The 24,384-nt window shown below is 36.4% G+C and overlaps 1 protein-coding gene across 19 annotated transcripts in view; it reads right to left on the reverse strand.

The window, feature by feature from the left end:
• Nucleotides 1–24,384, reverse strand: part of LOC117673782 (cohesin subunit SA-2-like) — a 66,891-nt gene that overhangs the window by 12,708 nt on the left and 29,799 nt on the right. For 15 of the 19 annotated variants that reach the window (XM_087895310.1, XM_034431411.3, XM_087895314.1 and 12 more), the window contains 13 exons: nucleotides 19,500–19,608; nucleotides 18,538–18,655; nucleotides 17,771–17,871; nucleotides 14,145–14,237; nucleotides 13,970–14,059; nucleotides 13,282–13,485; nucleotides 8,706–8,782; nucleotides 7,195–7,282; nucleotides 6,830–6,910; nucleotides 4,099–4,191; nucleotides 2,954–3,119; nucleotides 1,786–1,937; nucleotides 154–255 (listed from right to left, as the gene is read on the reverse strand). In XM_087895310.1, the coding sequence (XP_087751436.1) occupies nucleotides 154–255; nucleotides 1,786–1,937; nucleotides 2,954–3,119; nucleotides 4,099–4,191; nucleotides 6,830–6,910; nucleotides 7,195–7,282; nucleotides 8,706–8,782; nucleotides 13,282–13,485; nucleotides 13,970–14,059; nucleotides 14,145–14,237; nucleotides 17,771–17,871; nucleotides 18,538–18,655; nucleotides 19,500–19,608 (1,474 nt within the window). The remainder of the gene's footprint in view (nucleotides 1–153; nucleotides 256–1,785; nucleotides 1,938–2,953; nucleotides 3,120–4,098; nucleotides 4,192–6,829; nucleotides 6,911–7,194; nucleotides 7,283–8,705; nucleotides 8,783–13,281; nucleotides 13,486–13,969; nucleotides 14,060–14,144; nucleotides 14,238–17,770; nucleotides 17,872–18,537; nucleotides 18,656–19,499; nucleotides 19,609–24,384) is intronic. The other 4 variants (XM_087895318.1, XM_087895307.1, XM_087895317.1 and 1 more) reach the window with 1 other exon arrangement.

The following is a 24,384-nucleotide window of genomic DNA, read 5'->3' on the forward strand; positions in this document are numbered from 1 at the left end:
CTACCCTGAATCAGGCTACATTCTGCTACTGAAGCTCTTTCCTTTGTAGACCGCCATGATCTAACTGCAACATATTTTCTAAGGTTCATTACCAAAGCAATGTTCCTCAACTGTTCTCACAGAAAGCATAGCTGTCCAGAGGAATATTCTCACCTGCTGTAAGCAGAGGATCAATGTTCTTGCACTTTGAATTTTGTTGTTGTTCCTTGTCCGGCTCAAAGTCTCTTTAATTATATCTCCAAAGTCATTATACGCCTGTCAAATGGAAAAGAGGAACATAGCTTTTTAGATCAAGGTACAATGTCAAAAAACCCTCAGAAATCAGAAGCTTTTAATAAAAAAGGATACTATTTAATTGATAGCTATAAATAGGCAATATTAGAGGCACATAAAATGTTTCAAAACTGAAATACTCAAAACAAATTGTGCCCAGCGTAGCAGGAGTGTTTGACCTTTCTGAATTTGAAGTAGCTGTTTCAAAACAGGTGTTTTGAACTCAAAACTGGGTTGTTGCTTGTTGAGAACATTTGGTCTGAACAGTGTTGGAACATTTCCGATATGCCCAGAACAGCTGTCTCACATTTGAGGCAATGTTTCAAGCATGTAATGTTCTGGATACTATTAATATTTGTAGCACAATCTTCCCTATGACTAGATAAAAGTACACAGCAACATCCAAATTCATGGCTACAGTTTGGATAACCAACATTTTGCACCCAGATGTGTTGGATTTTAATTTTCTTCAAACCTTAAAAACAAAGTTAGGGAGCTAGAAGTTATAGTTCAAAACATACAGAAGGTAGGCATATAATTGTCTACTCCTGATTTACAGCCTTCCAACCTTAGATTACTTTGCACGTAACTTTATTCTATTTGTGAAGTAGCTAATTTCTTTAATTCAAAATCAGATTCAATTAATTTTAATAGAACATAAAACATGCTTAGAAACATATTTAAAGCAACAAAAAACCCACAGAAGAGTAAACAAGAAAAAGCTGACAATGTTTGGATAATCACATAAAGATTAAAAAAATATTGCACTCAATTCTGTTGTACTGCAGATCTACAAGTTTTCCGTAGAAGTTATGATGAAGTCATGAACCGGTGCTATCGCCACACAAAGGACACAGTTATATAATTTGCATGATTTACTTCAGAGTTCCCCAACCTTTCCAGTGGGGGAGGGGGGATGGTTCTGCATATACAGCCAGCAAGCACGTACGCACAGCTCCATTTGTGCGAGTGACATGCACATGTGCCCACCACTCACACAAATGGAGCATGTGTGCACGTGCTTGCCCGCTGCTCATGCAAATGGGGATGCATGCACCCGCCGATTCCACAGTCTGGTTGCACTTATTACTTTTGCCCCCCCCCACCCCCTATTGTACAAAAACATATGTTTCCCTTTTCAAGCATTCATACTGGATATAAGAAACATGCTTTCCAATTAAAAACAATAGATTTCTAGGCTTTAATATGCCAAAGGTTTTCCAAAATACAGTATGCATGTGTTACTTCACAGAAATGGTTGCAATACATATAAACCACATCAGAAATTGCAAGATTTCTTTCCATGCAGATTTGTTTCAGAGTGAAACAACAAAAAAGTTCATGGATAAAGTAAACATTTATCCAGTTATCATAAATTGGTCTCTCATAAAATCTGTAGCCATCTGTTTATATTGTGACCCTGCATCAATGGAATAACATTCAAGTATTTACCAAAAAATCAGAGATTAATTTTATAATGCTTGGAAGACATCAAGGGGAATATGCCATTACCTTCATATAATGCTTATAGATTTCAGCAGCAGCTGTTATCTCAACAACATTACAGATGATCAATTTGCAGTAAGCTGCAAGGAGGCATCGCTTTAAATGCAAAGCATCTAGCTTCTGGTTTTCCTTTACCTTCACATCACTTTCTCTCATATCTGTAGAGAGGAGTTTGATTAGGTTTCATTCTAAAATGATAATGAATGATATATTTAAAAAACAACAGAAACTCCAGTATTTCATCAGTTCTCTAAACCACCACAATCACATCACCTTAAATGTATTTCCAATAGAAGTGAATATATGCAGCTGAGGGTTGAACTGTGGAATCCTTAGTGTTCTCTGAACTTGATGGTTTGTTTGCAAATTGCATCAGTGTGTACTGATGATGTTACCTAGTCAGGTAATGAAATGTCCGTAAGCAAACAACCAAGCTCAGAAAGCACTAAAGACTCCACAGTATTTCTCTGCTTTTTAGATAAGAGACGTTCTTTGCAGACATCATAGTGTTAGTTTTTCACTTGCTATTATAAGTAGTTACTTATAATAGTAACTACTATCGAGTTACTACAATTGGGACTGGAATTTCAGTCCCTCAGTGGTGACTCATCACACAACCAGGCTTGATTTCACAACCATTTTACCATGGTTGTCAAGCAAATCACCATGAGTAAGCAAATCACATGGTCATTAAGTGAATCTGGCTTCCCCGACTGACTTTGTTTGTTGGAAGTTGGCTGGGAAGATCACAAACTGCAATCATGTGACTGTGAGATGCTGCAACCATCCTAAATCAGGGATGTTAAACTTGCGGCTCTTGGGCTGGATGCGTCACGTGCAGGCCACGCCCAGCATGTTAGAGAAGGGGAGGAAAGTTGCGATATATCACATGATGACAAGGTGACGAGGCAAGTTTGACACCCCTGTCCTAAATGAACTATAATGTTTTTGACTCATTTGTTTAATTGTGTTTTCTTCATCTAGTCTTAGGACTTGCATGGCAAGAAGATCACATTTTATATAATATTTATGCATTAATATTTCAAAAGGATTCACAAACTTTTAAGCTCTGTTTTTACCAATCTATCTCGCTCTGTTTATCCTGAATGATGGAGTCCAAAGTGAAAGAAGCAAAATCAGCAGCAAAATGCATTTACTGAAAAATATTGCTGACCTTTGGTTTCTTCTTCTTCCTCTCCAAAAACATGATCCCGAATAAATAAGAGCATTTTTGTCTGAAGAGATGTACTGGGAAGGTATTCCAGTAACCCAGCAGCATCATTATTGCTTGAATCCTGATGACTTAGAATTAACAGTAGATCACACAGTATCATAAAAGCCTATAAGTACAAACATCAAAAATGACTTACACATCTTTTAAAAATATTCATCATAATATTATTCTGCCTTCCTTTTTCAACTAAGATGCAAAATGAACTAATTCTAAACTGAAATTGAAATTATAGGGATCACTGGTTTTTTAAGCAATGCATAATTTGTTTGAATTTATATTCAACATACTACAAATTTGCATAAATAACATCTATAATCAAAGTAATCTAATCAAAATACATATCACAGAACATTATCTAAAGATATTGCTGTTTAAAAGAGTACTGATATTTCCTTCAATTCTTCACTTCATAACGACTGTGGTTTTTCAGTTAAAAGCAAAGAAAAGTTAGGAAAGACTTTAAAAGCCAATAAATGACTGGTTCAGCCTAACAATTACAGAATAGTTCAGCTTTGTGTATATAAGACCTCCTTAGAAGTTTCATAAGGTTCCTTGGGAATAATGGTCTATTCAGAAATTACTATGCTCCTGGGTAGACCTGTACTCTTATTTAAATCATGGACATATCAGTTTTGCATAACTGATAAGTTATGCAAGTTATGCAACATATAAGTTTTGCATAACATCATCTTGATGTTCTTAGTTCAGTTTACTCAAATTATCTTGGACCCTCAGACTGATTTCTTAGATTATGACTTGATTTGTTATCTTGGTATGCATTTTGAGTGCCTTTTGGATTATCTCCTAATTATCTGGTTTTCTCTAGTTTTTTTTACTGAATTATCTGGCTGAATATTGATTCTAAGATAAATTGTAGCCCATCCCAACTATGCTTTCAACTCTGCTAAGCCCACTGGGCTGATATGGGACATCTTCCCAGTTTTCTAAAAACTTTAATATAGATTGAGATACCCCAAAACTAGGAGTGGGGACATTGTTTTTTAGGTATGTGAACTTAACCATACTGTCATTAATCCAGGGCATGCTACAAATTTTAAAAGAAACCATGTTTTTACAACAATTACCTTTTCACGTAAGTCTCTGTTATAGTGGCTGAGGTAGCTTGTGCAAATATTGCAGTATTGCCTCAAATGTGTCCTCAAAAGAAATATATTTTCCTTCAAAAAATAGAAACCAGAAGAATATTTTTATGTTGTTGTGGTTAAGTATTATTGTTATCATTATTATACGTGATACGTCATATTAGATGTGATGAATTTAGAAAAGGCTCAAGTTTTATTTGACTTTTCTTGGTGCGCAAAGCTGAAATCCAGGCATTGTTCCAGTAGATAATGACCAACATAGTTCAAAGAGGACACCTTGTCAAAGATTATTGCAAATAGGATATCTGGCTTTCCTTAAGTTAGGAGTACATGCTGCCTACAAGCTTGAGATTTCAACCTTACATTTATTGAAACCATGGGAATAAACAGGGTGGTTTGGGAGGACTGTTAACATAGGAAATTTTCTCTTTACTTAGGAAACATCCTTCTTGCTTTCTACAAGGCTCAGATCTCCCAGACCTCACTCAAATTCTAAAATATCAATATAAGTCTCTCAAATGCCCCTGATAGTTTGATCCTAAATTTATTTGTAGTGAAATTACCAGAGCCAGATGACCCTCTCATCTTCAGTGATAAATTTTTGAAATGGTGAATCATTTTCAACCAAGCAAGTTAGTGGATTATATGGTTGCTTTTCACACCAGAAAATAACCATGGTGTCTTTTCCTCTTATATAGCAAAACCATGGAAGAAAAAGCTATTTTCTCAAGTACTATGTATTTCTTAAATCAAGAGGACTTATCTCCATGCAAGTAGGTTTAAATTTAAATGACTCTTGTTATCAGTTGTTTCCAAGACAACAAGATGTTCATTGACTATTTCAGTGACAATAGTAAGTACACTTTTCACTAAGAACAATCAGTTCAGTCTAATGGTTCTCACTTTTGAATACTTAAATGAACAGAAATGGAAATGTGAAATACACCATCAATCGGATGGAAGGCATTGTTAGACACTTTCGTCCTGCCAAGTGGTAACTTTTACCTGCATGAAATCTCATCATTACAGCAACTCATAATGGGAAGTGCTAACCAAAACCATTAACTAAATATCAGAATGCTGAGTTTGTTTCTGAAAGGAGAACTGAAACAATATCTAGAAATTCCCTTTGAACTATTCAATATTTCATCTTTGAATGTTACTGGGTTAAAAAAACTCAAACATATTTTTTTCAGATCATTAAAGGGTTGATATAGGTTATGAGAAATCGTAGGAAGAAATATGAGGCAGTCTCATTAATGTAATTTCCTCTTTATATTCTGAAAGTTTCATTCCAAAATTGTTTTGATTGGTACAAATATTCAACAACTTTTCTTCTTATCCTACATTTAATAATCTGTCACAAAATCCAGACTGCTCCACCATACTGTGGAACTAACCGGACAAGAAGTTCTACTTTACTTATTTTCCACAGAATTCCCTACACCCATTAACATACCTCCTCAGAAAATTAAAGTACCCTTGCTAAGAACCAGTAATTTATTTAAAATATCACAAACACTTGCAATATATTTAATTGTTTAAGATACAATCTCATAACAAGATACATGAAAGAAATTGTACAAATATAAAGCAAGGCTTTAACAGGATTTCCTTGCTCTTTCCATTATACATCTACAGACTGGATACCCCACCTATTGAGACATCCATGTTGCTAACTAAAGCAGTTTATAATAGTAAGAGCAAACAATAAATTAAGAAATTAATAATGTATATCCCAAAATTATATACTTTTTAAAAATACTTATACAGATTATATTAAAAAGCAAACCTGGCATGACTTTCCACAGCTTGCAGTCAATATACATACGATCAAAAAATACCATGATCTTATCAAGGTTACACTGATTTCATAATTCATAGGTTATCTATACCTAAACTTGTACTCCTCCAAATTAAGATCAGCCCTGATATTATACATTGAACATCATTCTATTGAATTAGCATGGAAAAAGTGAGATAATGTATATTTTATACAAAAATTGGTGATTGCAACGGCCTCCCGGAATACCGCCGGTCAGCTGTTCCAGGCTGTGGGGATTGCTGGCAACTATTGCTGCTGATCACCACCGCCGCCTATCACCACATCCACACAGCCCATTTTCGCCCTCCGCGTGTCCCGTTTTCGGCCTCTATGCGCCCCATTTTTGACCTCCACACGTCCCATTTTCAGTCCATTCCAGGCGGTGGTGATCGCCCCCACCACTGCCTATCCCCACCACCTGTAAGGGACAAAAATGGGGCGTGCAGAGGCCGAAAATGGGGCAGATAGAGGCGGCGATGGGCAGTGGCAATCCCCGCACCTGAAACAGCTGATTGGTGGTATTCCGGGAGACAGATCCAACTGCCAATCAGCTGCTCATGCTAAATCAGGCTGTGCTGAACCTGACCAGGCTGTTTGTTGTTTGCTGCAAGGAGGCAAATTGCTGGGAGACAGAGGATGAAGGGTGGGGGCCAGTGGGTGGGTGGGGCTTCAGCAACATTCGCTCTATGAGAGTGCATCTTATACACCAAAAAATACAGTAGTTAATGTATATAAATCACATAATAATATTAACAGTTTACAATTTTGAGAGGCTGTATTACTAGCTGTCCAGGGTCATAGGTTGAACACCCCTGCTCTAAACTGACTAAGATAGATATGTAAAAAAAACCTTGGTAAGTATTTTCTAATCATTGTTATGAGCCTAACCTTGGAAGATGGAGACTCTGCCATTGAAGGGAGCTGCCAAAGTAGTGCAAAATAAGCACACTGTAAAGAAGGCAAAAGAATCTGCAAAAGAAACAAGCAAGCAAAAGCATGATCATAATTTAAATATGTCCTATTTAGAGCCCACAAAAACCTGTATTATGATAAATCTAATGTTTTAGCTGCAACGGATTACCATGAATAATACCAGCTGAATCACTGATTTAAGAATTTGTTTTGCCAAATTAATTAATTTCATATCAGCTGAAATTCAGTCTAATAAAATGCAAAATTAGGGATGTTCAAATTTAACAAGGATGTTCAAAGAAATATATTTGGGAGGGAATTCAATGCTCAGTTAAAATTACCTGAACAGGTAAAGGTCTCTGTTCCAACTCAGAAACAAGTAGTTTATACATCTTGTCATACAGGTTCCATTTGGTGAGATCATGGGCACTACATAATCCAGAAAGAAATAAAACGTAAACCCAAATACTTTCAAAGAGTCTTAACAACTTCATTTTTAATATTATGTTCCTACTGACATGTCTGTTCTACATTCACTTAATTTTATCTACAAAAACTCTCCGGAATCTCCCAGGCTAGCAATATTGAAAACACAATATAGATTAAATTAGCTTTTTTTTAAAAAAAGAAATTATTTGTCTCAGGGGAGTAAATGGAAGTGATTTATTTAATCAGCGCCATTTATAGAAAACCAAGATCTCTTAATTTCAACCAATTACATATAAGTATTTGATTTAACTTCTGCTAAAATATTTTTGTTACCAAAATTTTGTATTAGAATAAATTAAGGTATTGTGTTGAGATCATCTAGCATACCATCTAGGAACTGAAAGGCTCAACAGGACATTTTTTAAGAAATTAAATTTATCCAAAGAACAAATATAAGCACTCATAATTTAATGTATGGATGGGGCACAGAATTTTGAAACCTTTGTCATTTTTCACATAAACTCTTTGCATATTGAAAAACAATTTTAATTCTAACACCGACATTCAAACCAGGGAGCTGCACTCTCTCCTCTCTCCTTGTGTTTTGTCTATGGATCACTGATAGCATGTTAAGAGATCACCAAAGAAGAGGGGGCAAAATGTTTGGCCCAGTTTTCCAGTGCACTGAAAGGGAGAAAATGGATTCCATGTCTCAGAAGGCTCAAGCCAAAAAATAAGCCAAGCAGACAATGAAAAGGAACATATGACAAATTTACAGAAGAAAAGCTTTTAATGAAAACTTTTCATTAGCCTCCACTCCTTAGCCTGAATTTCAACATATGGTATGACAATTTAGCCTTAGAAACCAAAGCTCTCTAGTGACAGCAAATCACACTTGAGCTATTCTCAAGTACCCCATTAGTCTTAAAGAATTCTTCCCCACAGCACTGTGCATTTTCTTCTTTCAGCCTTTTGATACTTATTTCTGGCTCACCATACTCCTATGGACATAGGGATTATGCCCCAAAATCTAGGCTGCTATATGAGATTCCAGGCTTGACAGGTTGGTTGTTCCCCAATAACTTCATGGGGCCTTATATTTTAATGGTTTTCCAAGTCAGAAGGCAAGGCAAAGTACTAAAGTTATTTTAAGGGTTGTAATGGGTTTTAAACATTCATTTTCTTCCACACCATTACACCCTTCCAATTCAAAACCAAAAGGGGGGAAGGAGACTGAAATTTTTCATCCTTGTTCATTCCAGAGGGGAGTCTGTGATCTGTAAATGAGAGAGGGAATTCAGATCACTAGTTACAACTTGGTTCCTTCTCTTGGATTGTGCAGGCAAAGCACCTAATTCTAACTATACTTGGTTACACAGAGTCAAAATGTGAAATGAGCAATTGGAATAAAAAAAATTCTCACTTATGAAAAGCAGCTATTTGTCTCAAAGAGGAGGTCAGATGCTGAATTCCTTCTTCTTCTGCAGAAACACCATCTTCCTAGGATCATATGCAGAAAAGACAGAAAAGGCTGAGCTGTGCTTGAATTGCCTGTGCTCATTGGAGGCTTGCCATAAATGTCTTTCTATTGCTTGCAGCTATTTACATTTGAACAAAATGTTAAAAATCCTAAGAGGTGAAAGGGACTAGCTGTATCCCTGTCTCCTCTTCTCTCACACACCCATATCCATTGTCCATGGTCCACGCTCCAGACAGGAAACCAAAACCATGTGTAGTAACAACTTATTGGTTGGTTACAGTACCAGAAACTTGCAAGTCTGAAACACCTTCCCCACCCACCCCTGCCCTTACTGTCCAGAGAACTAGGGAGTTTCCTTCTGAAACCCTTTTTCCACTCCCACATCTCCTCTGGGCTGATTTTGTTTATCAGTCCATTGTCTAGGCCAGGGGGTCTCCAACCTTGGAAACTTTAAAACTTGTGAAGAGTTGAAGTCCCAGAGTTGAAGTCCACAAGTCTTAAAGTTGCCAAGGTTGGAGAGCCCTGGTCTAGGCTATACCTCTTTCTCCTGTCTCCCAAGGACATTCTCACAACCCATTACAAATAATTATTGTTTCTTTGGTCCAATATGTGGTTCAGCTCTTAATACCTCTTTAAAGGTTGCCACCTCTAAAGCCCTATAAGGCTTGGGGACTGGATTATTTGAAGGATCTTCTTTTCCCAGTCACATCTACCTGACCCACCAGAGCAAGGAAGCAGGGAATGCTATAGGTCTCCTTTCCTAAGAAGGTACATCTAATGGGACCAAAAAGAAGGGCCTTCTCTGTGAGGGCTCCTTCCCTATTATCCTCGTGAAGATATATGATTAACCCTCATGCTGACACTCTTTCACAAAAGGCCCTGAAGACCTAGTTTTGCCAACAGCTCTAGGAAACCCAGAGTGGGATGGAACCTATCAAATGGCTTTTTGATTCTATTGTTCTCACCAGGGGGTGGGGTTTTTGCTTTTTATTGTTTTTTATATTGGGTTTTTATCTGTGTAAGACTCGGGGAATCACTGAAAGTGATTTGGGCAGCCAATACATTTTGTTAAATAAATAAATATCCACTAACAGATAAGCAGTCCTCTTGCAGTAGCACTAGGAAACCTACTGTCAAATCCTACAGAAATCCCTCCTACATGGTTTCCATCCTAGACAGCTGATGGTTTGTTAAGATATGAGATACCCCCGATTAAGAGGATATTAAATCCCAAGACAGGTAGTGCTTCCTTTCCTCTCCCTGTTATCACCTGAATGGCATGAATGCCCTTGGGAGATCTGTATTCAAGAACTACAATACATCCAGGAAAAGAATAGAATTATGCATCAATAAAATAAAATAAATGATCTTCCTTCCCTTTGGGGAGACCATTCATTTGAGGAGGCAGTTTTATATATTTTGGCTGATTAATCACATTGGTCAAAATGTGTGCGTCTGTTATGTTTTTAGTCATACAAATTACTCCTAAAACACTTTTTTAGAGGAGAGACTGGTTACACTCGGGCTGCACAGAAAGAAGCCTTTGAATTCCATTGCTCTAAAATTACAGACATACATAGAATTTTAAAGATCATGAAAAGTGCAGTAGTTATCAACTATAAAATAGCTTAATGAACAAGGCAATTTTATTAAAGTGTTCTTTTCTTGCAGTCTTAGAAAGCAATGTCCAACTGCTATCTAATTTTCACAACTAAAATTGAATTCCTTTATTTTTTCCCATTCTGTTTCTGCCCTTGGTTCCCGAAGCTGACATATGTGGACATGCTAGATCTCTTTAAGAAAAATGCCCTCACTAGCAAGATGCAGCAAATTTGAAGAACTAGAAGTTAAAATTAAACAAATTTAGTTAATTCTCCTAATCTTCAAATTATTTATAAAGCCTTTATCTGTGTTTTCATTGTTAACTACAATTCCAAAATGATTATGTAATCAAATGATAGAAACTAAGATGTACAATGCAAAAGTCTGCTGACCTCACTGAATAAACTGCAAGGCTAATGCAAAATTTATTATTCTTTATTATCCACAGCCAAAATAAATATGGTGTCTGATTCTGCCTAATACATATTTTTTTAAAAGCTATCAGGATGAACTCTTACCCAGTGGAATGACATCTGTTAGTCATGGCACAGTTGATCAACTGTTGTTGAACTGAGTCTGCAAGCTATTCATATTTCCAACAGCTGCTCTTATATTCTTAGAACTAACTAAAACCTTTTCAAGTATTTTTGCAGTCCCCTCCTCCAACATATGCACAGAAATGGAAATGCAAAAGCCGTATTTAGCATTTAAAACATCTTTCAAATATTTTCAACCAGCAATTTACACGTACAACAAAACCAATGCAAAAGAATGTTCTTATAAGCCACAATATGAAACAGGATCTGTTTTATTTCCAAATTAATTCCTCTTTTAATCTTTTCTGGGTAGATCTCAGTAGGCAATCAACAAAATACAGGGTTTTAAATAATCCAGTAATAAAATATAACTTCTTCAAAATGAAATAAATGTAACTCTGTTCTTCTATTTTATTCTTATTTTTAGCACCAAGGGGAAGAAGTGGTGCATTAGGGTTTTAGCTGATTTAATGTGCTTTCACACTATTGTATGTACTTTATATTTTTATAATATGCTTTTATTTTGTTATGTAACACTGAACTATTTCTTTCAAGAAAGGAGGAGTAGGAAAGTCTTAAATAATACCTTTTTTTTAATGTAAATTCTGGCAAGAACATTCACACTCCAAAGAAGCATATTAAATTCTAACATTTTTTTTTCTACTGAAATATGTAATGCATTAGTCCTGTAGCAAGTGTGCTGACATGTGCCTGAACTATCTATTATATACATAACTGGTTTAGGGTCGTCTATGCCCAAATCAAAATATGTGTTTTAATAATTTCAGGAAGGAAAGAGGACTATTTTGTGGTTTGTGGAGAAAAGTGGGAAGACGCACTTGAAGTTTGTAAAAGGGGGAAGGGGAGGATCTATGAAGGAGTGCAGGGATGCAAATGAGACATGTCACACTGGGACATTGACCTAGAACAGTGATGCTAACCTTTTCCAGACTGAGTGCCCAAAGCGTGCACGGTCCCAAAATGCAATGCGTACATGGGCCCCGCGCATACGCCCTGCCACCTGTTGATGCATGTGTGCCCCTGCACGCCCCCTGCCCCTCGCGTATGCATGCAGGGCCCCCCACATGTGCCCTGCCTCCCGCACATGTGCAGCAGAGACCCAACAACTAGCTGGCCAGCGAAAGGCACGTGTGCATGCGCGGCAGAGCTGAACTGGGGTGACGGCTTGCATGCCCACAGAGAGGGTGCTGTGTGCCACCTGTGGCATGCGTGCCATAGGTTCGCCATCACGGCGAGCACCTTAGAAGCATCTCAAGGAAGGCCCTAGGAAGACTAGCTGGGAGTGTTAGCAGGATATGCAACGTTCAGATTAGCTGAAGAGAGATTAAAAAAAACCTGTCCAATCTTTGCTCTAGTTGCTCCATAAATGGGCTAAATTCAGATCATTCCAGGTTTTATTTCTGCCAAATCACAGCTAATCCAAAATTGTCTGATATAACTTTCAGAATGTAATAGGTTATTCTTATGTTGAAACAAAACCTTTTCTGTACAATATACAGGATTCCTGTACATCCCTACAGGATTGCAATACATTTTTTAAAAGAAACAAAATACTAATACTAAATCTTCAATGACTTCATACATGATCAGTCTCCAATATTTTTACACAGGAATTCCACAATGATACACATTTTCATTTTATCACATGAACTACAGACTTGCCTTAACATGTACAAAACAGATATCTTTACTAATTCAGAGGTAGCAATAATGCAAGTAGCTAATTCCTTCATGGGTTGTCTGAGTTATCCTCAGGGAGGGACAGGAACAAATAAACTACAGAAGAGACAAGAATCTCAGTATTGTGACTGGCAAACAATCATATGTACAAAACATCAGATAACCTTCACTTCCTATTGACATATAGGGAGTGCAGTGACTCAGAAGTTAAAGACGCTGTGTTTGTCAGCTGGAAAGTTGAGAGCCCAGGTCCAAGCGCCACGCAATGGGGTGAGTTCCCATTCTTGCTCCAGCTCCTGCCCACCTAGCAGTTCGAAAGCATGCAAATGGGAGTAGATAAATAAGTACCACTTCAGTGGGAATGTAACAGCATTCCACGTGCCTCGTTGTCTAATCATGCTGGCCAGATGACTATGGAAATTTCTTCAGACAATATTGGCTCTCTTGGCTAAGAAACAGAGATGAACACCACCCCCTAGAGTTGGACACGACTTTTACCTATTGACATAATTTAATAATTTTTTCCTAGTTTATAAATTAATTATATATGAAGATGGCACTTGCTTTTATGCCTTAGTTCTCTCCAATATAAAAAGTGTAACATTTTACCAAAAAAACCCCACTATTTTGTTCCAGATATCTAATTTTTGTTTCTGATTAAATACAAAGTTCATATTTACCTTATGCCAAAAAATGCCTAGTAGTTGATTTAGTTTCTCCACCAATTCATTCATCAGTTCAGCTCTAGCAAAAGCCACTTGGTTATGAATGGTAAGTTCTTCTCTGGAAAGAATACTGTATACCCTGGAGCAGGTCTCTAAGATATTAGTGTTGGAGTGTATCATTACAATGGCTTTTACCTCTCTCAATAAAGCATCGAGGTTCTACAAGAAAAGGAATTATTAATATTCTAAACAATAGTAGATTACTTAAACCAGTGTAGTCCACAATAGTATTGAATTTAGTTTGAATTTAGGAGCATATTTGTTTAGCCATAAATGCACTATAAGCTTCAAACAGTATAAAATAAGAAATATAAGAGCTAATTCACAATTCAGTTTATCATCAAACCTTGCAGAGCATCTAGCATGGTTAGATGTGCAGAAATAAAAGGTGAATAATCAAGAAGATTCCATATTTTCAGTCTGAAAAATTACCCTTCAAATTATTTCAAGTAAAAACGCTTTTGCGGCAAAGGCCATGTTTTCTGACCAGGTCCAGGGCATCACTTCAATTTTTAAGCAGGGTGATGAAAACAAACATAATAATGTCATTTTTTTCAGTACTAAAAATGAATCGATCAATGAATGACATTTTTTTTCACCACATTTCTCACAAATTGTCTATCTTTCATAAAAGTGAATTCACCTTATTGAATGGACCAATACTGTACCGCTCTAAATCAAAATACTGTGAGATCTGCAGAAGGTTTGTCACTTTTTCTGTATCTAGTGAATACTGCAAAGGAAAACAGGATATTAGTGTGCTGCTGAAATTCAAATTAGTTATTGAATATGCATTCACAAGCGCAGCTGCACATTACCTTTGCCAAGAGTCGAGGAAGCACCACAATAAAGTGTTCAGTAATTTTAGCACAATCTTCCATTTGTATTTTCTTCTCTTTGGTAGACAAGATCTATAAACAAAGCACTTTGTTGTAATTATAATCATGCCACTGTTCATGATTGAAATGAGCTGCATGATTCAAATTCTGTGTGGCAAATTACTAGGTATGAAAGTATCAAACCGCTTGAATTCTGTGGCTAATTTATTTAAAAATGTTATCTTTTTTTTTTGAGCATGGCTACGTACTGAAAGGAAAGTTAGCCACTTTGAATCCTTTTTCTATTCTAAGATATATCCATGTTTGAGCAAGGGAATAGAGAACACAGATAAAGAAACCTCTAGGCATTCCAAACATATCAGCGGCTTAGAAAGAGTTCAGCACTTCTAGGTTCTAAGAACAAGCTGTGCATATCTCACAACTCTTTCAATAGCAACAAGTTGGTACTCTTTAAGATCATGGCTAAATAAACTGTCCCAACAGCAAAATAGAACTGCTTTGAACTTGTAGTTAATAAACAAATCTTAGAAGGTCAGAGTGATTTGCAGTTGCAACATGATCATGGTTTGTTTCCTGTTTTAACATATGCACTTAAACTCGCATATTATTCCAAACATAACAATAAATTGTGATTTCATCCAGTTGGGAAGCATTCCATTAAGTTCAAAGGGGGGAGGGAACCTATAAATATAGGAAATGTTCCTAATCCCCTAAAATATCCTTCCCAACTTAGTGCCTTTAAGTGGTGTTGACAACATTCCCAGCCAATAAGATTTATTTTCTCTCAAAAAATAATAGTTTCTTTTTCATTTTTTAAAATCTGTTGTTCTCCAGGAAAGATTTTAAAATCTAAACAATATTTTTTTTAAAAGTTCAAAAAGCTAATGTCATTCATATATTATACATATAATTACAAATAATTGCCATTATTTAATGATTAAGATAACTCTCATCAATCAACAAACCAAACTGATTACACTGAAATATTTTTCCTCAACTTAAGCCTGGTCATAAATATTTTTAAGATTTTAGAGTACCCTTGCCTTTTATAACTTGTGTAAAAAATGATGCATATGATTTTGGACCTGCTCACTTCTGAAAACATAATCCATGCATTTTTTAAAGATGCATGAAATACATATAGTGCTGCTCATTTATTTGTACAATGTATGGGTTGCCTGACTCTCACCAAACCAAGTAGCTATCCAATAGGGGTTCAATCATCACTCTGCCCAGAGCCTGGGAGAACACCAGGTCATTAATAGTTTACTGAACATCATCAGGGAGAGATCTCTGGAGGGATATCATAACAAAGGCCAGGTACCAGGACAGTGAAGGTACCCTTCCTGGCTCTGACAAGTTGACACTCTTAATGGATGGGATCCAAAGCATGTCCATTCTTTCTGTTCTCACCAGATGAACAGAGACATCCAGTCCCTCATGCATAAAAGCCCTATGCCCTAAATAGCTTTATAGGTAATAACCAGCACCTCAAATTTCATGTGGGAAAACTGGTAATCAGTGCAGCTTGTAGAGTCTTGATGCCACACAGTTCTAACTAGACATGTCCAACACACAACTGTATTATGGGCCAGCTATAGCTTCCAAATAGTCTTCAAGGTCATCCCCATGTAGACTGCATTACAATAATCCATCTGTGAGATGAGTAGAGAGTGAGACTGACTGAAGGGGTATCCTAGTCCCTGAAAGAATACAACTGGTACGCAATATATCTGAGCAAAAAGTCTCTTGGCCACAACAGGCACCTGCTCTTTGAGTAGGAGCTGTAAATCCAAGTCAACTGTCAAGTTATGCACCAGTCTTGAATAAGGAATGCATTCCCTATTCCCACAAATTCTTTGGATAATACACAGCCCTTTGAGTAAGCATTTAAGATTGCTTCTTTTTCTCAACTACAAAGTGAAAGGGCTCTACAATAATCCTGATATGGTATTGGTCATGATTTTGGATGACCTCTACTGTGGGCAGAATGAGGCTGGGGCATCAAGCCTTGATCTACCTCTTGGCGGCTTTTGATACCATCGACTTTGGTATTCTTCTGGATCAGCTCCGATGGGGAGTAACAAGCCCACTGGTTCCAGGACTATGCCAATTTTATTGCTGGGTGGGGCTACTCTGCCCCAGACAGCGCCAATGCACAATCTGGGAGTTGTTCTAGCCTTATAATTCCTGCTCGATGAAAAGCTGGCAATTGTGATTTCGAGGGCCTTTGCGTAGCTTTGTCTTATGCACCAGTTCTGCCTATTTCTGATCAGTAGCCCTGCTTGCATTCACTTATGCCCTAGTCACCTCCAGGTTGAATTACTGCACTGTGCTTTATATGGGGCTACCCCTGAAAAATATCCAGATGCTTTAGAACATAGAGGGTGGGCAATTATGTGTGCTCCTAGACCAGTGCATGTCACCTCTGATCTATGAGACTTCTGGGTCCAACTCAATGTGCTGGTTTTATCTTTATCTTTTATCTTTATCTTTTATTTGATTTATATACCGCCCTACTCCCGAAGGACTCAGGGTGGTGAACAGCCAACAATAAAATACATATATACAAAATTTAAAAAGCAGAGATAAAATCAAATTAAACAGTTTGGCCCAGACAAATTTAAAACCCCAATCAATTTAAAACAAATTTAAACTTTGAATATTAAAAATACTAAAAAATATTAAAAATTAAAAATGTTTAAAAAGAGGGAGAAAGTTAGGCCAGGCCCGCCTGGTGAAATAAAAAGGTCTTTAGAGTGCAGCGGAAGGTGTGCAGATCCGGGATCCTCCGTATCTCCGGGGGGAGCTCGTTCCAGATAGTAGGTGCCCCCAGAGAAGGCTCTCCCCCTGGGCGCCGTCAGTCGACATTGTTTGGCCGATGGCACCCGGAGGAGCCCCTCTTCTATGAGAGCGTACCGGCCGGTGGGAGGCTATTGGTGGTAGTAGGCAGTCCCGCTAGTACCCAGGTTTTAATCTTTAAAGTCCTTCATGGCATGGGATTGAGTTATCTGAGGAACTGCCTCTACTTGGTTATATCAGTCTGTATCATCAGATCTGAGACACAACAAGTTGCAAGTTCCATCAGCTAGGAATCTACATTTGGTGGGTCCTAGAAAATGTGCCTTGTGTGCCGTGCCATCTGCCTGATGGAACACACTTTCCCCCAAAATTAGATTAGCTCCACCCCTTTTGATAGGGTACCAGACTTGCTGAGATGGCTATATTGTTGAGATGGCCATTTTATCTCTCTCATTGCCCAGGATTTGCATCTTTGGTTTTTATGATATTTATTAATATGAATTTTTATATTTTATAGGTGTGGTTTTTTACATTGTTATTTTGTCTCACTGTAATGCACAACCTAGGGTCTCTTTTGGTGAGATGGGCTGCTATATAAATTTGATTAATAGAGAAATACTAAGGTTCTGTGGGAGTAACTATGGTTTTCTTCCCTGCATTGGAAAGATAAGGTATCACATTTGCTCTCCACCCACCATCTGGTTCTATCATTGCAGAGAAATGGGTTGCTGCAACTATTTAAGTGCAACATAAAGCAGAAGGTTTTTCCTAATAACAAAGTAAAAAAATAAAGCTTTACTGACTTTCCTGATTCCTCCCCTGCCTGTGGGAGGACCTTCAACAGCTTGTCGAACAGTCGCTAAGATTATTTCAATGAGGGCAGTCTCCTGGACATCACTCAGTGCTGTAAACAAAACAATGGAGAATCTGTTTAATCTCCCACAGAAAGAAGAAGAGTTCTGAGAATCTGGAAGCCCACAGTAACTTTAGATATTAAATCTAGGAATGTTTTAATGTAACTAAAAGACATTCTCTAAGTCTATAATGTAGTCTTATTATAGTCCACAGACTATAATAAGAGACAAAGATCTAAGGGGATCAATGAATGCTAAAAAAAAAAAAGATCAAATAAGTAAGATAGATAAAGCTAATAATCATTTATATGTCCTATGTGAACATACATGTTTTGTAGTTCAGGGTAAGTCTTAAAGCCTTAATCTGCTTCACTACATTTTATTAAATTAAAATACATATACACTATTGTGTCACAAATAATGGTATATAACACACTAAGTCAAACAAATCCTCTTACTGCTTTCCAAAATTAATGAACCAGTAACGTGCTGCATTCTCTGCTCTGACATAAAACAGAAGTCAGATTGGCTAAACCGCTCAGCCAAATTCTTAGTGGAGGTCTTCAGAGCACACAGCTTTTTAAACTAGTGTCTCTTTATGACAAAGATTTCCTGCTCCTGAAATTCTCATATCCAACCTGGGCTCATATCGCTGATACTCTGGGTTGCCCTTTCAAAGCCAGCAATGAAAGCACTAAGCTTTACAGCCCACTTACCTCTTTCATATTCTCTGGCATCCTCCAGTAAGAGAGCTGTCATGCATTCCCAATTTTTCAATAAACTCACAGCCCAATCCCACAGGCTGTCTATAAGATATGTGACGTGGTTATGAAGCTAAAAAATAAAAGAAATATTCCAAAAGGACAAGCTACCATTACGATCCTAGGAAGCAGTAAGATCAAGCAGAATCCTGCATGTTTTCAATATCTCCTCAAAAGTAGAAACTCCCATGACACCAATATTTGATCTATAAACATATTTTCTCTTTAGCTCTGGGAATATCCCTTCTATGATTGTAGCTTGTCATATTACTTAGCAGTTAAAAATGTACAACAACAATGGTAAACAATAAGAAATGCTTCTTTGGTCACTTTAAACATTCATCATTTCAGGACCAGTGATTAGAATACATTCAGAAAGAAGCATATTTTCCCAATGTATAAACAAGCCTAACTTTGAGCAGGTCTTAAAATAGCCATACCCACATTAAAATTGTAGACATTTATGTTCAACAGGAGCTTAACTTAATAACAGTGAAACAACTCATGTGACAAGTTAGTTGTCTGAATACATTATAATTTACCACATTCCTTAACAAAGAAAATGAACTGCCTTGGCTGTTTAGAAAATGTATATGTTGAAAAGTTAGCCTTTCAACAGTTTCAATAAATGATGTAATCAAGTGTTTATTATTAACTCAATCTTTTCCCTTCATTTCTTCAGGCATATTTCTCAAAACAAATTATAATTCATTGTATTCTTCAAATCTTCCACTATAATTACAATTATCCGAAACTCGCAATAACAATATGAGACAATACTTTCTAACACACTTTATTTAATAGCAAATAACTCAGTTAATATTTGCTGACTCTCAAACCTTCACATTTGCCCCTTAAATGTATTAGTTGTCTTTATTCAGCTGTTTCTCCTTTGTAGTCAATGCAGACAATTTTACCTCACTTTCCAAGAAAAAAACTACTAGTGTTTTCAGCTGGCTAGTAATAAGTTCCTGGTTTCCATTTGTTTTGGTGAATGATTCTGTCTCAATTTCCTGGATAATCAATCTGTCAACGAAACAAGGAGTAGATCAAAAGCAACTCCCAAATTCTGATTTACAGCAAGCAACTTCAATCAATGTTACTTCCAGTAGGTGGGTTTAAGATTGTAATAAAAACTTCCAATATTTCAATCTTAAAAGAAAAGTATTACTCGGGATCTTAGAGATAGTCTTGAAAACATGAGGGCAATGTCATGCATGCTTTCAGTCTTCCTTCTCTACAAATTGCTCTCTTTGGTTGAGTACAAATCTTAAATATTCTATTTCATTTCACCAGTGCAGGATTCATATAATAGGCAAGCTGAGGAGTACGGTGAACTATTCCAATACTGTAATGAAGCAGAACTTTGTTTGCTAAGAAAAATCTTGCCTTGCAATATTTTCAATTAAAGGAATGGTATAAATTCAGCATCATACAAATGGACTATATTTTTTTCTAGGGCTGTGCACACTTTGAAAATGATTCAGAAGTGCTTCAAATTTGATGTGAACACCACACTTCTTTTCATCAAAAGAAGTGCTGTTTTAGTTAGAGGCAATAAATTCATTGTAGTTCAAAAAGAATCTACAACATTCACAAACGGTCTATAACACTTCTTTTAAATTAATATTTGTACAGTCCTTTTCCTTATTGTGTTACCAAGAGCAGTTACAAAGTTCTGCCTGGGTAAACTGAATTTTCATGGCTGAAGGAAACAGGGGTGTTTTATCCCATTTTCACACTGATAATCCTAGTTACTTTATTAGTAGTGGAATGTGGAAGAAAAATCCTTTGCGATTAATCACAAAGTATAAATCTTTCACAACAAGTTGTCAAGCAAATGTAGCCTATTGAAAAAAAATTGCACAACCAACACCCCAGATAAAGAGAGGTGGATGCAACATATTTTGGTGAAATATATAAAGATTTTAGTTCTGTTTGTTTGCTATTTTTTTAAATAAAAAAATGTTTTATTTATATAACATGTAAAAATTCAATTTCAATCAAACAGTGTGTTGTCAATTATTTTTACAATTATTTACAAGTACAATTATTTTTAGGAAATCATAATCAAAATGTTTACAATAATATTTATCACAATATTAATTCTATAATAATGATAATATTTTACTTGTCTACTTTAACAAATCTCTTTATAACATTAGTCCTTTCTATATCCCCATATTTCTAACTTCTGTTTTTATTATCTAACCATTGGTAAAATAAGTCCCATATCAAGAATATTCAGTTCCTTCTTTTTCCTTAATTGTAAGCATTTATCTGTCAATTTTCGCACATTCTAATGTTTTTTTGAATACATTTTTTGTTTTCTATTTTTGATGTAGCTATAGCTCTATTTTTCTCACATCTTATGGATGAGGCGTAAGATAGCCTTGGAGCATCTTTCATACATAGAAGGAAAGAACATGTCAACATTCAACATCCCTGCTTTTAATGAGACAAATCTCTCAACATTAGCAGCATACATGGATTAAATGTTTTATCAGGGCAACCTGGCCTACCTAAATATGGGATGGAGCATACTGTGGAAAGCGGAAGCAGTATGCTCCTTCCCATATTTGGGTAGACCAGGTTGCCCTGATAAAAAATACTTAATCTCTCCCCTGATATAGCCGACAAAGCTAGGAGAGCCTGTGGCTTAGAGGTTAATACATCTACCTAATATGTAAGCAGCCCAGGTTCAAATCCCAGAAGGATATGGCTAGCTGAAATAGCTCAGAATAGATCTACAGTAGTCTCCCCTTATTTCTTTGTCAGTAAATATAAATTTAACACACCATACATGGATGTCAAAATTAATTAGGTGTCCACAGAACTATGGCTTGCTTCAGTACACTGCTCCTCATCCCTTCATTCTCCCTCCAGAGCAAGATATGAAGATTTAACAGTTTAACTGGATTAGTTTACATTGTGCCAGTACCAATGCAAGTACTAAAGAAAATATACATAAAATATCACTAAAATTGGTTGGATGAATATATATTGAGACATTCTATTTTATTAGACTACTGATGTGATTCTTGCATTAGTTCATAAATGTATTTGTAGAAACAGTTATCAATCTCAAATACAAAAAGATGAATGATAAAAATCAGTTAGAAAAGAACAGAATTACTGTAAGAAAAAAGCCATGGCACTTTGCTTAAAGAGAACATGAAAGTAGTTTTGAAATTCCATCAAAAAGAAAAAGAAAAACAAAAAGGATTGCGGCGAGACCAACTGGAAAAATAGCAGCCTCCGACAAGCTCCCTGAAAATCCAACTGGACAAACCGCTGTCGGGGGGGTCTTTGGAACAGAACCATCCTGTAGGGACGGTGAAGAAGGAGAGGTGCCTCGGACGACCAAAAGGAACAGGCAAGTTCCTCGAAAAGTCGGAGGTTGCTCTTCGAACCAGCAGCGGGGATGGCGGCCATTGAGAAATGACCGCTCTGAAGCTGGGGCAACTGGACTAAGTTTTTTGTGAAGGAGCGGTGTCTGAATGGAGTGTTGGTACCGGGTGAGTGATTGACCAACTAAAAAAGAAATTTTTTAATAACTTTAAAAGATGTCAGGAAGCGGAAATGAGTGGTTAATTGGCACTTGGGAAAGTTAATGGAGGGAGAAGAACGAAGAGGAGGTTAAAATATGAAAGCCCAAGAAAGAAAATTTTACAACTGGATTTAAAATTGGATCTGGAGAAATTAAAAATAATACAAGAAAAAGAAACCTGAGAGAAAGTACTCTTTATGTGGATTTAAAATATTTTTGACAGCTTTGACATTTGAAGGAGAAGAACAAAGAGGAAGTTAAAAAAACCAAAGGCCAAGAAAGAAAATTTTATAAGTGGATTTAAAACTGAATTTGGAGAAACTAAAAATAATAAAAGAAAAAGAAACCCGAGGAAAAGTACTCTTTATGTGGATGTAAAATATTTTTGACAGCTTTGATACTTAGTTGGTCTGAGAATATTGTGGATTTGAGAGTGACATCTGCTGGCGTAAAGAGAGTACTGCAATAGTGGTTGGAAGATAGAAGAGAAAATAACAACTGTGACGTTGACCAATAAAAGATAATTCAGAAACTGTGAGAATTTTTAAGGAGTATCTGTTTTTCTGAACTGCTTGGTTTCGACTCTCAACGGTTGTGGAAGATAACAAAACTTTAACTTGGAGTGGATTGGATAAATATTTGAATTGGATACTATTTGGAATTAAAAAGACACTATATGGAGTTTAAAACTTCAATTAAATAGAAATTAAAAGTTTTAACAATTTGTTAAATTGACAACATGGAGTCTTGGATGTGTGAGGAATTAATTGAGATATTTAAAAACATGTGTGAATCACTAAATGGTAATAAAAACTCAGAAATTTTGCTGGAACACACAGAATAGGAAAAAGAGAGCATAAATGAGAAGCAAGAAAATAATATTGAAGGAAAAGGAATTGAATGCCAAAAGCAGTTAGATGATTTCACTGGGATTAACAGAAAAAAGAAAAACAGGAAAAACAGGGAAAAAAAAGAGTGGGGGAATATTCCCCCAAAAAGAATCAATCGAAGGGAAAAGAAGGAAAGCGTGGAAAGAGATTAGTAGAAAGCCTGGGGAGAATTAATCGAGTAATACATTTCAAAGTGAGAAAAAGGATTCAGGAGAAAAGATATAATAAATGCAACAATAAAAAAAGAAGTTAAAAGAATGGAATAAAAGGAGGAAATTATTAAGAAGTGAAATTTTGGAGACACCAAGAGAAAATGATTAAAAGAATATTGGAAAGGAGGAAGGGAAATAAGGTATATATTAGTAGATTTAAGGGAACTGTATCAATCTTATTAATTGTGGATGGTCAATTAAATTAAAGGGTTTTAATGTAAGAAGTGAATATGATGATGTATATTGCGAATAGCAAAACAGAATAGCAGATGAAATTTTAAATGGCAATTGAGTTTAATTATGAAGACAAGTTAAATTAAGAGACAAAACTGAAATGTTAAAAAGTGGGATAGAGATTTCGAGAAATATATTCTGCAAATGGAGAAATAAGATAATTAATTGATGTTATTGTAAGAAATTATGAATTAATTGGCAGATATTGTTTATGTATTATGTATTAAGAAGAGATTAAGATAAGATAAAGAAATATGGAAAAAGAATATTATGGCCAAAATTGGAAATATGTAGAATGTACTTGGGGGGTGGGGGTGGGGAAGAGATGAAATTTTATTTATTTCTTTATTTATTTACAAATATTTATATGCCGCCCTTCCCCCAAAGAACTCGGGGCGGCGAACACAAGTTAAAAACGTACAATAATAAAGAAAAATCTTGATTAAAAACCAATTAAAACAGGGACAAATAAATAATAAAACCCAAGAATCAGAATCAGCCCATTTGTTGAAACAGCCAAGTCTTTAGGCCTCGATGGAAGGAGCAGAGATCAGGGGCCGTCCGAAGCTCGGTGGGTAACTCATTCCAGAGGGCAGGAGCACCCACACAGAACGCTCTACCCCGGGGCGTCGCCAGCCGACATTGTCTGGTCGATGGTACCCTGAGGAGGGCAGCCCTGTGTGAGCGGACAGGATGGTGGGAGGCGGGTAGGAGATGGTCCTGCAAATACCCCGGACCTAAGCCATGTAGGGCTTTATAGGTAAGTACCAGAAATAACAAAATATGATGAAAAATGATGAATTTGTGATAAAGAATTATATAAAAGGGACGAATATGGAAAAAGCAGGAAGATTGGAATAGATTATAAAAATTAATATATATAAGATGTATAAGACGTGACGCGGTCAACACTCTG

This window comes from Pantherophis guttatus, chromosome 5, assembly GCF_059756535.1.
Source record: "Pantherophis guttatus breed Tessera chromosome 5, ASM5975653v1, whole genome shotgun sequence".
In the NCBI taxonomy this organism is placed as follows: Eukaryota; Metazoa; Chordata; class Lepidosauria; order Squamata; family Colubridae; genus Pantherophis; species Pantherophis guttatus.